Source organism: Triturus cristatus, chromosome 5_2 (genome assembly GCF_964204655.1).
Source record: "Triturus cristatus chromosome 5_2, aTriCri1.1, whole genome shotgun sequence".
NCBI lineage: Eukaryota > Metazoa > Chordata > Amphibia > Caudata > Salamandridae > Triturus > Triturus cristatus.
The window spans coordinates 883,131,527-883,144,538 of record NC_140588.1 but is presented as its reverse complement, the minus strand read 5'-3'; the positions used below and the strand labels follow the sequence as shown (position 1 = coordinate 883,144,538).

The following is a 13,012-nucleotide window of genomic DNA, read 5'->3' as shown; positions in this document are numbered from 1 at the left end:
CTGTCAGAGCCGAAACAAGGAGTAGCTCCGGTGTTGAGACTTGAATGGTGGCATCATTCCTTCAGTTACTTGGGAGTGAATGTCTATCATGAGGATAAGGCCCTGATGAGGGTAACCTGGGAGGGGCAGTGTAAACGATACAACAGTCCAGTAACTTCGGGACAACAGAACCACTGTCACCTATGGGAACGACAGCCATAGCAAAAATGCTTGCTCGCCAAAGCTACTGTACTTCTTCACTGGGCTACTGGTCCAAGATGGTTCTTCACAGACTTAATTAGTGTAGTGATATGGGAGGCGAGGAGAAAGAGCCTAGCCCTGCAGACCCTTTTCAACCCTACAGACCAAGGGGTACGAAGCGCCCGAACTATGAGATATATTACGCAGCAGCTCAACTCCAGTGAGTGATGAGATGGTTCAGTGGCCCTCGGAACCCCGATTGCGAGGCAGAATTTAGAAATCTAAATGCACCCAAACTGAATCATTAGTAGATGCTTTAAGGGCACAGCCGGAAGCACCTCTATAAGCTGGCAGTGATAGCCAAATATTGCTGGAAGGGCTACGTGCACTTCAAGGGACGTGGATTTCCGTATGTTCCGGATGTTCCACTTTGGGAACTGCCAGTGATCTGGTTGCTGGATATGATGCACGGGAAGAAGTCGTGGACAGCAGCGGGTATACTGACTGTAGGGAACCTGTATGTCCAAGGTATACTTCGGACTTCAATTAGGGACACGTTTGGTGTAGGACCTGGCCACTTCCTCACATATGGGGCATTTTAGTGACGGCACTTGGATAACTTTGGCCCCTAAATCACTAGGAACCAACTGCATCTGACACATTGCAGCTGATACTGACCCTCCCCAGATATGGGGAGGGGAGAGGTGATAAGGTTACACTCAGCTATGCTTCCTTAGCATCTACCAACGTTTAAAATGCCCAGTGAGCGATGGGAGGGGAGTTTAGGTATGGCAATCACGTGCAAACAATGGGAGAAGGCTCTGAAGGCGGTGAAACAAGTGTGTTGGAATGCGTGGCTGAAATATGCCCAGTTTAATTACCTCCACCAAACGTACCTGATCCCAGGGCATATTGATCACATGTATTCCGGGGCCAGTTACGCGTGTCTGAGGTCCTGGGAGGATAATGCAGGGTTTTACCATATGGTGTGACACTGCCCAATGATTGAGCAGTACTGGGAGAGAGTGCTGCGAGAACTAGGTGAGATCATCAAGAAAACTTTAGAGCCAAATTCCATGGAGTATCTGTTGGGAATACACAGTTCCAAGAGGACTAAGCACCAAATGATATTCATCTGCTTTGCTTTGGTTCTGTTATAGTGTTGCTCAGCCATGTCCTGGAGATCCCCACAGCTAGCAATAGGCACCTAGTTAACGGATTTGAGGTGTTGGGCGACTGCAGAAGAGGATGCCCAGACGGAACTATGCAGAGAGAGAGAGATGGGGCCCTCAGGGCTCGCAAGGGACACAAACATGTTAGCTTTAGAGACAAATTAAGACAAACTCTCTGAAGGATGATAGGTGGAATGGGCACATACCAGGCTGCAAGCAGGTAACGAGCACCTATAAGTGGAAGATAAATGAGAAATATGCTAAGATTTAGATACCCATAACATGATCACACTTCACCAGATGGAGGAGAGATCAGACCGGAAAACATATAGCTATGGTTGATAATTGCAGTTTTAACTGAAAGTGTGGAGAAAACAGCATGAAATTTGCTGGAGCACAGACGTTTTGGAAATAGGTGAAAGAGGGTGTTTAGTATCTGTACACATAGGACCGTGTACCGAATAGGGATGAGAAGCTGTATAGCAGGCAACTGCGTTAATGCGGAGTAATTCTGTAATGTATATGCACTTTATCATAACCAAGACATGTCAAGAAACATGAATAAAGAGCCATTAAAAAAGCAAATTGTAATATTTTACAGAAAACTTTAAAAGTGTAATGTGGAGAGAATGCCTCTTAATTCTCATTTGAACGGGTGGCTCACTCGAATAACGACTCACTATGTAATTGGCGAGTACAAAGCACACTCAAATATTCCTTTGCTACAAATAATGACAAATTACAAGATGGAACTTTGGTTGGGGCCATAATGTACATGGGATAAAGTACTCTCTCCAAACCTATTTGGTCATGAGCAGAAAAAACTCCCTAATGTCTTTTTTCACTACCTACTGAATACTAACTCCTAGAGCAAGGGCAATTCCAACAAGCATTGGAAATGCAATATGTCTCGCATGTGTTTGAGTTAGAGCCTTTGGCATTGTAAATGGCGATGTATTTTACTCATGTGTTAAGGAGTGTATGTTTGTGGTGAGTAGTGGAATTTTGTGGATTGGACTGCAATAGCTGTGGAGCAGCATGAAGCATAAGAAGCGTTAGGAGGAGAAGAGCAGTGTGAGCCAGTGCGTGGAACTAACGCGCGGTCAATTTTCTGCAACTAACTGCCCCACAAAGATTGATAAAGTTATACAAACTCACCAGGCCAGCTGGATGCAGAGCCTCCCTCCGGACTAGACAACCGCTGCCTGTAGCCAATAAGCCACCCCTCAGGCTTCTTGCAGCGCACCCCAAAATGAGCACCTCCAGCCCTGCGAAGCGGCGCTACACATGTTAGGGGAACCGCAGCGACCAGGTAGAGCCTAGATGAAAACAAGGTGAGGTTTCCGGCTGGAGAGGAGCGAAGAGGCGAACGAGCGATCCACGTTCCTTAACATGTACGGGCAGCAAAAGAGGCGCTGGTGGCGTGCGTGGCTCTCGGCTCGCTCTCCCTCCTTCACTCTCCCCTCTCGACTTTCCTCGGGATCTGTGGGAGGGAGATTCTCGGAGCACGTCAGTCCCCGTCACCCGCCTCCTCCGGCTCAGGTTCTTCAGCTGCAGGAGCTCCCTCAAGCCTGTACTCTTGTCCGTGCTAATCACGCTCACTGAAGCATGTCGGCGCTATAGTATTGAGTACTCCCGATTGAAACATGTTTCACGGTTTGCAGTAGTGGCAGTAGCAGCTCACATTTTAATTTTTTTCTGAATTTACACAACTCTTTCTCCAAAGCTTCGGAAAAGGCGTATATTTTTGCGTATGTGGAGAGATTGTTAGGATCTGTGCTATGTGGAAAAAAAAGTCGGATAAATAATTGACAGTGCTTTACTGAAAAAAGTCAACAGCTTTTAGCTGTCTGTTTGCAAAAGACCACTTGAGGACCATAGCAGTCAGTGGGGTTAGAAAGGTGGAGGGAGAGAAAAAACACAAGTGCGGCCGAGGCAGACCGCCTAGGAGTTTAAAATTAAGACCGCGTCCGACTTGCGGACGTTTGTGCCGGGGGGTGGGTAGGAACAAAGCCTGACGAGCAGAGAGGGACGGAAACTAGTGGTCGGGAGAGAACACAGGACTGATTAAAAAAAGCATAGTGACTACTGACTAATGTAGCCAACTGTGTAGCGCAGCAAGTGAATCTCCAGTCTGGATGGGCCGTCCATGAAGGAGACAGGGCAGTAATGAAAAACCCTCATTCTCAATCACGACACAGCGTTTAGCATAAAAGGTGACGCCAGCTAATCAAAAAGATGGGCATGGCTTAAAGTCCCCTTATGAAAGTCTATTGATGACAATAAGCCTCGCAGAGCAAGGAGCGCATGCGCGCTCCAGTGCTAGGTCTGCGAGACCTAAAATTGGACAAGGTAGGCTCACTCATGTAATGTGACATGCTTCATCATTTGCCAGTACCACTTGGCTGTTCAAAGGGGCATGGAAGGACCATAGTGGGTGCGCTACCTTGATGAAAGTGTGACAACAGGAGACACCCACCCCGAACAGACCATGCGGCAACTAACATTTTATAACTAGGGCAAATAATCTGAATATTTCATTGGAGAGGTAGGTCCTCTCTTCATACCTTCTATGGAACTCTGCAGTGAATTTCCTGTGGTGTAGGGACACATAGATTTGGCCCTGATGAATGGCTAAGACAGTTTGGCTAACTACAGGCAGAAACACATTGCCATAAGAATATTACCAAATCAGTCTGGTATAGATCATCATACCGGTATATGCCTCCTGATAATAGCTTTTGGTGTTTTTACTCCCTCAGGCTAGCCCCCCCCCCCTTCCCCGGTTGAGTACGCCCTGGTAGTACCATCTTGCCAGGGTGGGACGAGGTGGCAAATGATGAAGCATGGCACATTATGTGAGTGAGCCTACCTTGTCCAATTCTTGGAATTGCCCTCACTCTGAGAGTTAGTATTTAGTAGGTAGCGAGAAAAAGACATTAGGGAGTTTTTAGTTCTCCTGTGCAAGTAGGTTTGGAGCAAAACTCAGGGTGTCAGGCCATTTCTTGGTGTTGTGATTCTGTGAGTAAGGGCAGGTGTGAGCCCACCAGTGCCCTTCCTCTCCCTTTTTTTGTGTGATACCGTATAAAGTACTCTCTACCATGAACACTAAAAGGATATTGCCGCCGAGGCATTCTGTGAGCCTAAAGAGGAATGAGGCCAAACCAGAGCTTCTTTATCAGGTCATGGAACTCCGAGGTGACATGCAATTTCCTTTTAATATGGAAGAGGGTGTTTTATTCTTTATAATATATGGTCATACCATCTTTCTGCCCTCAAGCCTCTTTAATCCTTGATGACTTGCTCTTTCATATAAAAGAGATAGTAAGATTACAGACATGAAGAATAAAAGCAGAAACTGTAGTGCGAAATTAAACACCAAAAGGTTATCAGTAATTTGTAGCAAAAAGATATTAGAATCAGTTTAATGAAAGTCAGGTTAAAAATGGTGTAGCTCAGAATGTGTAGAAACATGCAGAGAGCTTCTATTTTTCCTGTAATTACCTATATGTGCAGAAAATGAACATATTGCTATAAACCTCGTTTTCACACTGATCACTGTCCAGAGAAAGCAAGTTCATTGTTTGAATGTTTAATCTGCAAATCTCTGTTACCTGCTTTCACCTTGGCTGCTGTCTCTGGCAACATGCATTATGGTGCCACACCTCAACTGTAATAAATCATTACAGTTTAGCAGCTGCATCATTTATTTCAGGTGGCTAAAGACGTAACAACTTGACTGTAATAATGAAATTAGAGACAGGCTTTTGTACAGCCATTGCAGACTCTCAGGTATAACACAACCACTTATTACTAACTTTCACACAGAGGAAACTGTGTTGCATAACCCGCATTTTCACAACTTTCTAGGTTACAATATTGTTTTGCCAATGCTTGTTTGTCACACTCTCAGTTTTCTATCTGCAGTCATGAAAAACACAAAGAGCAGAGATTATAACATGCTTTATTTTCAAAACGTTTCTAAATAATTTCTCAAAAGGGTATTTAGCAGAAGAGTCACTAACACGTTTCCTCGGAAATGGGTAGTGGTACTCACAAACAAGTCCATTCTCTTCTGCCAATGTCATATACGGGTTAAAAATTGGTCCAGAACGTATTGAAAATAGTCCTATCGATCGCATAGTATTTGCTACAGTTACACATGAATAAAAAATAGATCACCAGCGAATCTTTTGTTTTTACGACAGCAGCAAACTAGAGATATAACCAGCTTACACATTCCTAAATAATTAGACACTAGGGCATTATCGCTCACAGCGTGACTTCAAGCAAAATAGCAAAAATTCCCACCTCACTGAGCCTCCTACCTGCTTTGTCATTTGCCACACGCAGTCAATGAACTGTAGAAAAATGGGCGACCTGTCTGCATCCGCGTGGTTGTCATCCCCGTGGCCCACTCTCTGAAAAGGAGCAGGTCTGCGAGTTACTTTTAGCAGATGAAAATCAATGAAAACACATAATAACATGAAACTTTCATGGATCGTGATTACTAAAGGAATCTATTGATGAAAACTAAAGTGAATGTCACGCTCCTTTACCACCCTACAAGAGGCGACCGCTTGTGCCCCACCCTGCTGCTCCCGGGGTAGGAAATCAGCCACAGGTCTGTAGTAGTGTAGATGTCCGCAAGAATTTCCAGAAGGCGCAGATTTCACTCAAAGCTGTTTTACTAATCAAATATCCAATAAATTGTATATTGATAGTTGGAGTAATTATAAGAGCGACTGGAACAGGTAGAAGCCAACAGATAACTGTCTAAAGCAGACTACTACATGTATGACATAGCATGGTTCTAACCTAGAATCATATAATTTAAAGTAACAGTAGTGAAACCTAAATAGATGAATAATACTACATACCCTCCCCCCCATATAATGAAACAAAAAAAATATATATATAAATATTGTGAAAATAATTAATAGAATACATAATCATTAAATTTACTCGGAATCTTGCAAATGCGATGATCACGCATGGGTACAACATCCAAAGAGATTGAAGACCGACTTGGCGAGCTTATTGTTGAACCTAAAGCAGGGTTGACAATGATATTATCTGCATTAAGGTTGTTAGCCAAATCCGGTCCAAAAAGAAAACCATCATCATCTTCATCACATCTGTTTGCATATATCTTCTTGAAAATCTCAACTTGTTTGTCAGAAACTTTCACAACACTATTTTTATTCCACCAACCTCTGTTTCCTAAAAATACAGAGGATTTCGTAACTTTGGCGACCTTGACTGGTAAGGTAAACTTAGATTTCCCTGTACAAACTTAAAAAGGTTTTGTTATAATAACCCAATCATCAACATTGAGCGGTGGAACATGATGAGTGGATTTACTATCATAAAACTTCTTTTGAACTGACTGCTTATGTAAGACTCTGGATTTAACCTCTTGATGATCTGTCATGTTGTTCCTCTTTTCAAGTAGAGCTGAGCCTACTCCCAATTCTTTAAACCAATTTGGTATGAGTTTAGATCTAGCTTCCCTTCCTCTGAGTGCTTTAAATGGTGTGATTTCAGTTGTGGAATGAGGTGTTGTCAAATAGGCCCAAACTTTCGTTTGTAAGAAAACTCCTACATCTACATTTATTGCAATGGCACTTTGAACCCCTTCTTTAATAAGATGATTTGCCCTCTCAACTAAACCATTTGAGGAAGGGCTGTATAAAGCAACACAACAGTGTTTTACCTCAGAACTCTCCAGAAAACTAGTGAAACATTGAGAAGTGAAATGTTACCCATTGTCAGTGACAAAGTAGTTTGGGGTACCCTCAATTTTACAAATGTTCTGAAGAAATGAGACAACAATGTTTGAATTTGGTGCTTGAACAAATGAATAATATAAACATTTAGAATGGTAATCTATGGCAACTATGCAGTATCTTTTCTCTAGAGGCAGCAAATTAAAAGGCCCTGAAAAATCTAGAGCAATTTTGTCCCATGGGAAATCTGGGAAAGGAACATTAATTAAAGGCTCCGTGTGAACCTTCCAATGTTTGTCTGAGACAACACAAGTGGGGCAATTATCTATGAACAGTGCCATTTGTTTGTCCATTCCTGGCCACCAGTAAATGCTTTTAAGAGCCTTAAGTGTTGCAGAAATTCCTAAATGACCATTGTGTGCAATATTTATCAACTTCTCTTAGAGATATAGGTGGAACAAACAAACAATTTCTCACACATACTCCATTTTCAAATGATATCTGTTCACTAATTTGAGCAAAAGCTTTGATATCATTACTTGAACCTTTATTAGCTGGCCATTTACTTTTGTTAAAAATTCCCACTTTTTTAAGAGTTTCATCATGTTCCATTGCTGAAGCCCACTTCTCCTGTGATATGCTGCCATTGCATTTAGAGACAGCATCTATGGTACCAACTACACAAACTTTGTGGAAGTCATCTTCACCTTCACTACAATCGGGCAAAGGTATGCGAGAGAGGCAGTCAGCACGGATATTTTTACCACCATCAATAATCAGGTCAACCAAAGGACCCTTAATCGGTTTCCCCAATGATTCTGGCACTTCAATGGTGACCACGACATTTGCAAATTGTGAAGTGTAGTCTTGTACTTCTTGACCCTCCAATGAGATATTAGACACTTTAACTTTGCTTAAATTAGCATTCATGTTACTTCTACAGACTCGTTGAAAATGTCCAATCTTATGACATTTAGTCCATTTTTTCCCTAAGGCAGGACAACCAGGATTGTTCCCTATGTGGCTTCTTGGACCACACCGAAAACAAACTAATTGTCCTCTTGGAGGTTGACTTTTGTAATTCCTATTCTTGTAATATGTTTGCCTATTATTAATGGCACATACAGCATTGTCATCAGAAACTAAACTCACATTGGAAGAACAAGGAGGTTGTATAGCTGTCTGTGTAGGAGGGGTTAACGTTTGGTTAGACTGACCAGACAGCACTTTGGACGTAACAATCGACCTCTCAATACTTTTTGCTATGTCAATTGTTTCGGCCAAAGTCGGATTGCACAAGTTAAGTAAACGTTCTTGAATCTTCTTGGAGAAACAATGAAATACAAATTGATCTCTAATATAAGTATCAATATCAGGACCAAATTCACATTTTTCAGCTAGCACTCTCAATGTTGCTATGTAATCTTCTACCGATTCCTCACAAGACTGCTTACACATTGCAAAATTAAATCTTTGCAGTAGCACACTTGAGGTATCAGAATACTGTTTGGCCATACGCAATTTCCCTTCAACATAAAAGTTACAATCTGTGTCTTCTGAAGAAGGTACAAAAGGGGGTGGTGATGGACGGAGCATCAGAACCAATCAAACACTCACACCCAGTCAACAGATCTGGGTTTAATCCATCACCGTTCTTTAGCCCACTCTGCCACCCCAGTTCAGACATGGCCATATGCAAATCAGTCTGACACTGTGCCTCATGGGAACAGTCCAGCCTGAACTGCCAAGCCATGCCTTCCCTGGACCGGAAACAAGCTTCCTAGGACCGGTTTCTGGCATTTCAGCCGTCTTCAGCCAGGCTTGCTTGAATCCAGTCGCAAAGTGAGCAAGGGACTCACGTCTGAGCATACCCTGCCAACTTATGGCGAACAAAGCGGTACAAAAGGGGGTGGTGATGGACGGAGCATCAGAACCAATCAAACACTCACACCCAGTCAACAGATCTGGGTTTAATCCATCACCGTTCTTTAGCCCACTCTGCCACCCCAGTTCAGACATGGCCATATGCAAATCAGTCTGACACTGTGCCTCATGGGAACAGTCCAGCCTGAACTGCCAAGCCATGCCTTCCCTGGACCGGAAACAAGCTTCCTAGGACCGGTTTCTGGCATTTCAGCCGTCTTCAGCCAGGCTTGCTTGAATCCAGTGGCAAAGTGAGCAAGGGACTCACGTCTGAGCATACCCTGCCAACTTATGGCGAACAAAGCGGTACAAAAGGGGGTGGTGATGGACGGAGCATCAGAACCAATCAAACACTCACACCCAGTCAACAGATCTGGGTTTAATCCATCACCGTTCTTTAGCCCACTCTGCCACCCCAGTTCAGACATGGCCATATGCAAATCAGTCTGACACTGTGCCTCATGGGAACAGTCCAGCCTGAACTGCCAAGCCGTGCCTTCCCTGGACCGGAAACAAGCTTCCTAGGACCGGTTTCTGGCATTTCAGCCGTCTTCAGCCAGGCTTGCTTGAATCCAGTGGCAAAGTGAGCAAGGGACTCACGTCTGAGCATACCCTGCCAACTTATGGCGAACAAAGCGGTACAAAAGGGGGTGGTGATGGACGGAGCATCAGAACCAATCAAACACTCACACCCAGTCAACAGATCTGGGTTTAATCCATCACCGTTCTTTAGTCCACACTGCCACCCCAGTTCAGACATGGCCATATGCAAATCAGTCTGACACTGTGCCTCATGGGAACAGTCCAGCCTGAACTGCCAAGCCATGCCTTCCCTGGACCGGAAACAAGCTTCCTAGGACCGGTTTCTGGCATTTCAGCCGTCTTCAGCCAGGCTTGCTTGAATCCAGTGGCAAAGTGAGCAAGGGACTCACGTCTGAGCATACCCTGCCAACTTATGGCGAACAAAGCGGTACAAAAGGGGGTGGTGATGGACGGAGCATCAGAACCAATCAAACACTCACACCCAGTCAACAGATCTGGGTTTAATCCATCACCGTTCTTTAGCCCACTCTGCCACCCCAGTTCAGACATGGCCATATGCAAATCAGTCTGACACTGTGCCTCATGGGAACAGTCCAGCCTGAACTGCCAAGCCATGCCTTCCCTGGACCGGAAACAAGCTTCCTAGGACCGGTTTCTGGCATTTCAGCCGTCTTCAGCCAGGCTTGCTTGAATCCAGTGGCAAAGTGAGCAAGGGATTCACGTCTGAGCATACCCTGCCAACTTATGGCGAACAAAGCGCAAAGCGGTACAAAAGGGGGTGGTGATGGACGGAGCATCAGAACCAATCAAACACTCACACCCAGTCAACAGATCTGGGTTTAATCCATCACCGTTCTTTAGCCCACTCTGCCACCCCAGTTCAGACATGGCCATATGCAAATCAGTCTGACACTGTGCCTCATGGGAACAGTCCAGCCTGAACTGCCAAGCCATGCCTTCCCTGGACCGGAAACAAGCTTCCTAGGACCGATTTCTGGCATTTCAGCCATCTTCAGCCAGGCTTGCTTGAATCCAGTGGCAAAGTGAGCAAGGGACTCACGTCTGAGCATACCCTGCCAACTTATGGCGAACAAAGCGGTACAAAAGGGGGTGGTGATGGACGGAGCATCAGAACCAATCAAACACTTACACCCAGTCAACAGATCTGGGTTTAATCCATCACCGTTCTTTAGCCCACTCTGCCACCCCAGTTCAGACATGGCCATATGCAAATCAGTCTGACACTGTGCCTCATGGGAACAGTCCAGCCTGAACTGCCAAGCCATGCCTTCCCTGGACCGGAAACAAGCTTCCTAGGACCGGTTTCTGGCATTTCAGCCGTCTTCAGCCAGGCTTGCTTGAATCCAGTGGCAAAGTGAGCAAGGGACTCACGTCTGAGCATACCCTGCCAACTTATGGCGAACAAAGCGGTACAAAAGGGGGTGGTGATGGACGGAGCATCAGAACCAATCAAACACTCACACCCAGTCAACAGATCTGGGTTTAATCCATCACCGTTCTTTAGCCCACTCTGCCACCCCAGTTCAGACATGGCCATATGCAAATCAGTCTGACACTGTGCCTCATGGGAACAGTCCAGCCTGAACTGCCAAGCCATGCCTTCCCTGGACCGGAAACAAGCTTCCTAGGACCGGTTTCTGGCATTTCAGCCGTCTTCAGCCAGGCTTGCTTGAATCCAGTGGCAAAGTGAGCAAGGGACTCACGTCTGAGCATACCCTGCCAACTTATGGCGAACAAAGCGGTACAAAAGGGGGTGGTGATGGACGGAGCATCAGAACCAATCAAACACTCACACCCAGTCAACAGATCTGGGTTTAATCCATCACCGTTCTTTAGCCCACTCTGCCACCCCAGTTCAGACATGGCCATATGCAAATCAGTCTGACACTGTGCCTCATGGGAACAGTCCAGCCTGAACTGCCAAGCCATGCCTTCCCTGGACCGGAAACAAGCTTCCTAGGACCGGTTTCTGGCATTTCAGCCGTCTTCAGCCAGGCTTGCTTGAAACCAGTGGCAAAGTGAGCAAGGGACTCACGTCTGAGCATACCCTGCCAACTTATGGCGAACAAAGCGGTACAAAAGGGGGTGGTGATGGACGGAGCATCAGAACCAATCAAACACTCACACCCAGTCAACAGATCTGGGTTTGATCCATCACCGTTCTTTAGCCCACTCTGCCACCCCAGTTCAGACATGGCCATATGCAAATCAGTCTGACCCTGTGCCTCATGGGAACAGTCCAGCCCGAACTGCCAAGCCATGCCTTCCCTGGACCGGAAACAAGCTTCTTAGGACCGGTTTCTGGCATTTCAGCCGTCTTCAGCCAGGCTTGCTTGAATCCAGTGGCAAAGTGATCAAGGGACTCACGTCTGAGCATACCCTGCCAACTTATGGCGAACAAAGCGGTACAAAAGGGGGTGGTGATGGACGGAGCATCAGAACCAATCAAACACTCACACCCAGTCAACAGATCTGGGTTTAATCCATCACCGTTCTTTAGCCCACTCTGCCACCCCAGTTCAGACATGGCCATATGCAAATCAGTCTGACACTGTGCCTCATGGGAACAGTCCAGCCTGAACTGCCAAGCCATGCCTTCCCTGGACCGGAAACAAGCTTCCTAGGACCGGTTTCTGGCATTTCAGCCGTCTTCAGCCAGGCTTGCTTGAATCCAGTGGCAAAGTGAGCAAGGGACTCACGTCTGAGCATACCCTGCCAACTTATGGCGAACAAAGCGGTACAAAAGGGGTTGGTGATGGACGGAGCATCAGAACCAATCAAACACTGACACCCAGTCAACAGATCTGGGTTTAATCCATCACCGTTCTTTAGCCCACTCTGCCACCCCAATCAAACACTCACCCCCTTTTGTACCGCTTTGTTCGCCATAAGTTGGCAGGGTATGCTCAGACGTGAGTCCCTTGCTCACTTTGCCACTGGATTCAAGCAAGCCTGGCTGAAGACGGCTGAAATGCCAGAAACCGGTCCTAGGAAGCTTGTTTCCGGTCCAGGGAAGGCATGGCTTGGCAGTTCAGGCTGGACTGTTCCCATGAGGCACAGGGTCAGACTGATTTGCATATGGCCATGTCTGAACTGGGGTGGCAGAGTGGGCTAAAGAACGGTGATGGATCAAACCCAGATCTGTTGACTGGGTGCGAGTGTTTGATTGGTTCTGATGCTCCGTCCATCACCACCCCCTTTTGTACCGCTTTGTTTGCCACAAGTTGGCAGGGTATGCTCAGACGTGAGTCCCTTGCTCACTTTGCCACTGGATTCAAGCAAGCCTGGCTGAAGACGGCTGAAATGCCAGAAACCGGTCCTAGGAAGCTTGTTTCCGGTCCAGGGAAGGCATGGCTTGGCAGTTCGGGCTGGACTGTTCCCATGAGGCACAGGGTCAGACTGATTTGCATATGGCCATGTCTGAACTGGGGTGGCAGAGTGGGC

At 45.9% G+C, this 13,012-nt stretch overlaps 1 protein-coding gene across 6 annotated transcripts in view; it reads right to left on the bottom strand.

Annotated features, from left to right (window-relative positions):
- MTMR1 (myotubularin related protein 1) overlaps positions 1–13,012 on the bottom strand; it is a 533,995-nt gene that overhangs the window by 108,090 nt on the left and 412,893 nt on the right. For all 6 annotated transcript variants that reach the window (XM_085608016.1, XM_085608018.1, XM_085608021.1 and 3 more), the window contains one exon: positions 5,681–5,773. In XM_085608016.1, the coding sequence (XP_085464142.1) occupies positions 5,681–5,773 (93 nt within the window). The remainder of the gene's footprint in view (positions 1–5,680; positions 5,774–13,012) is intronic.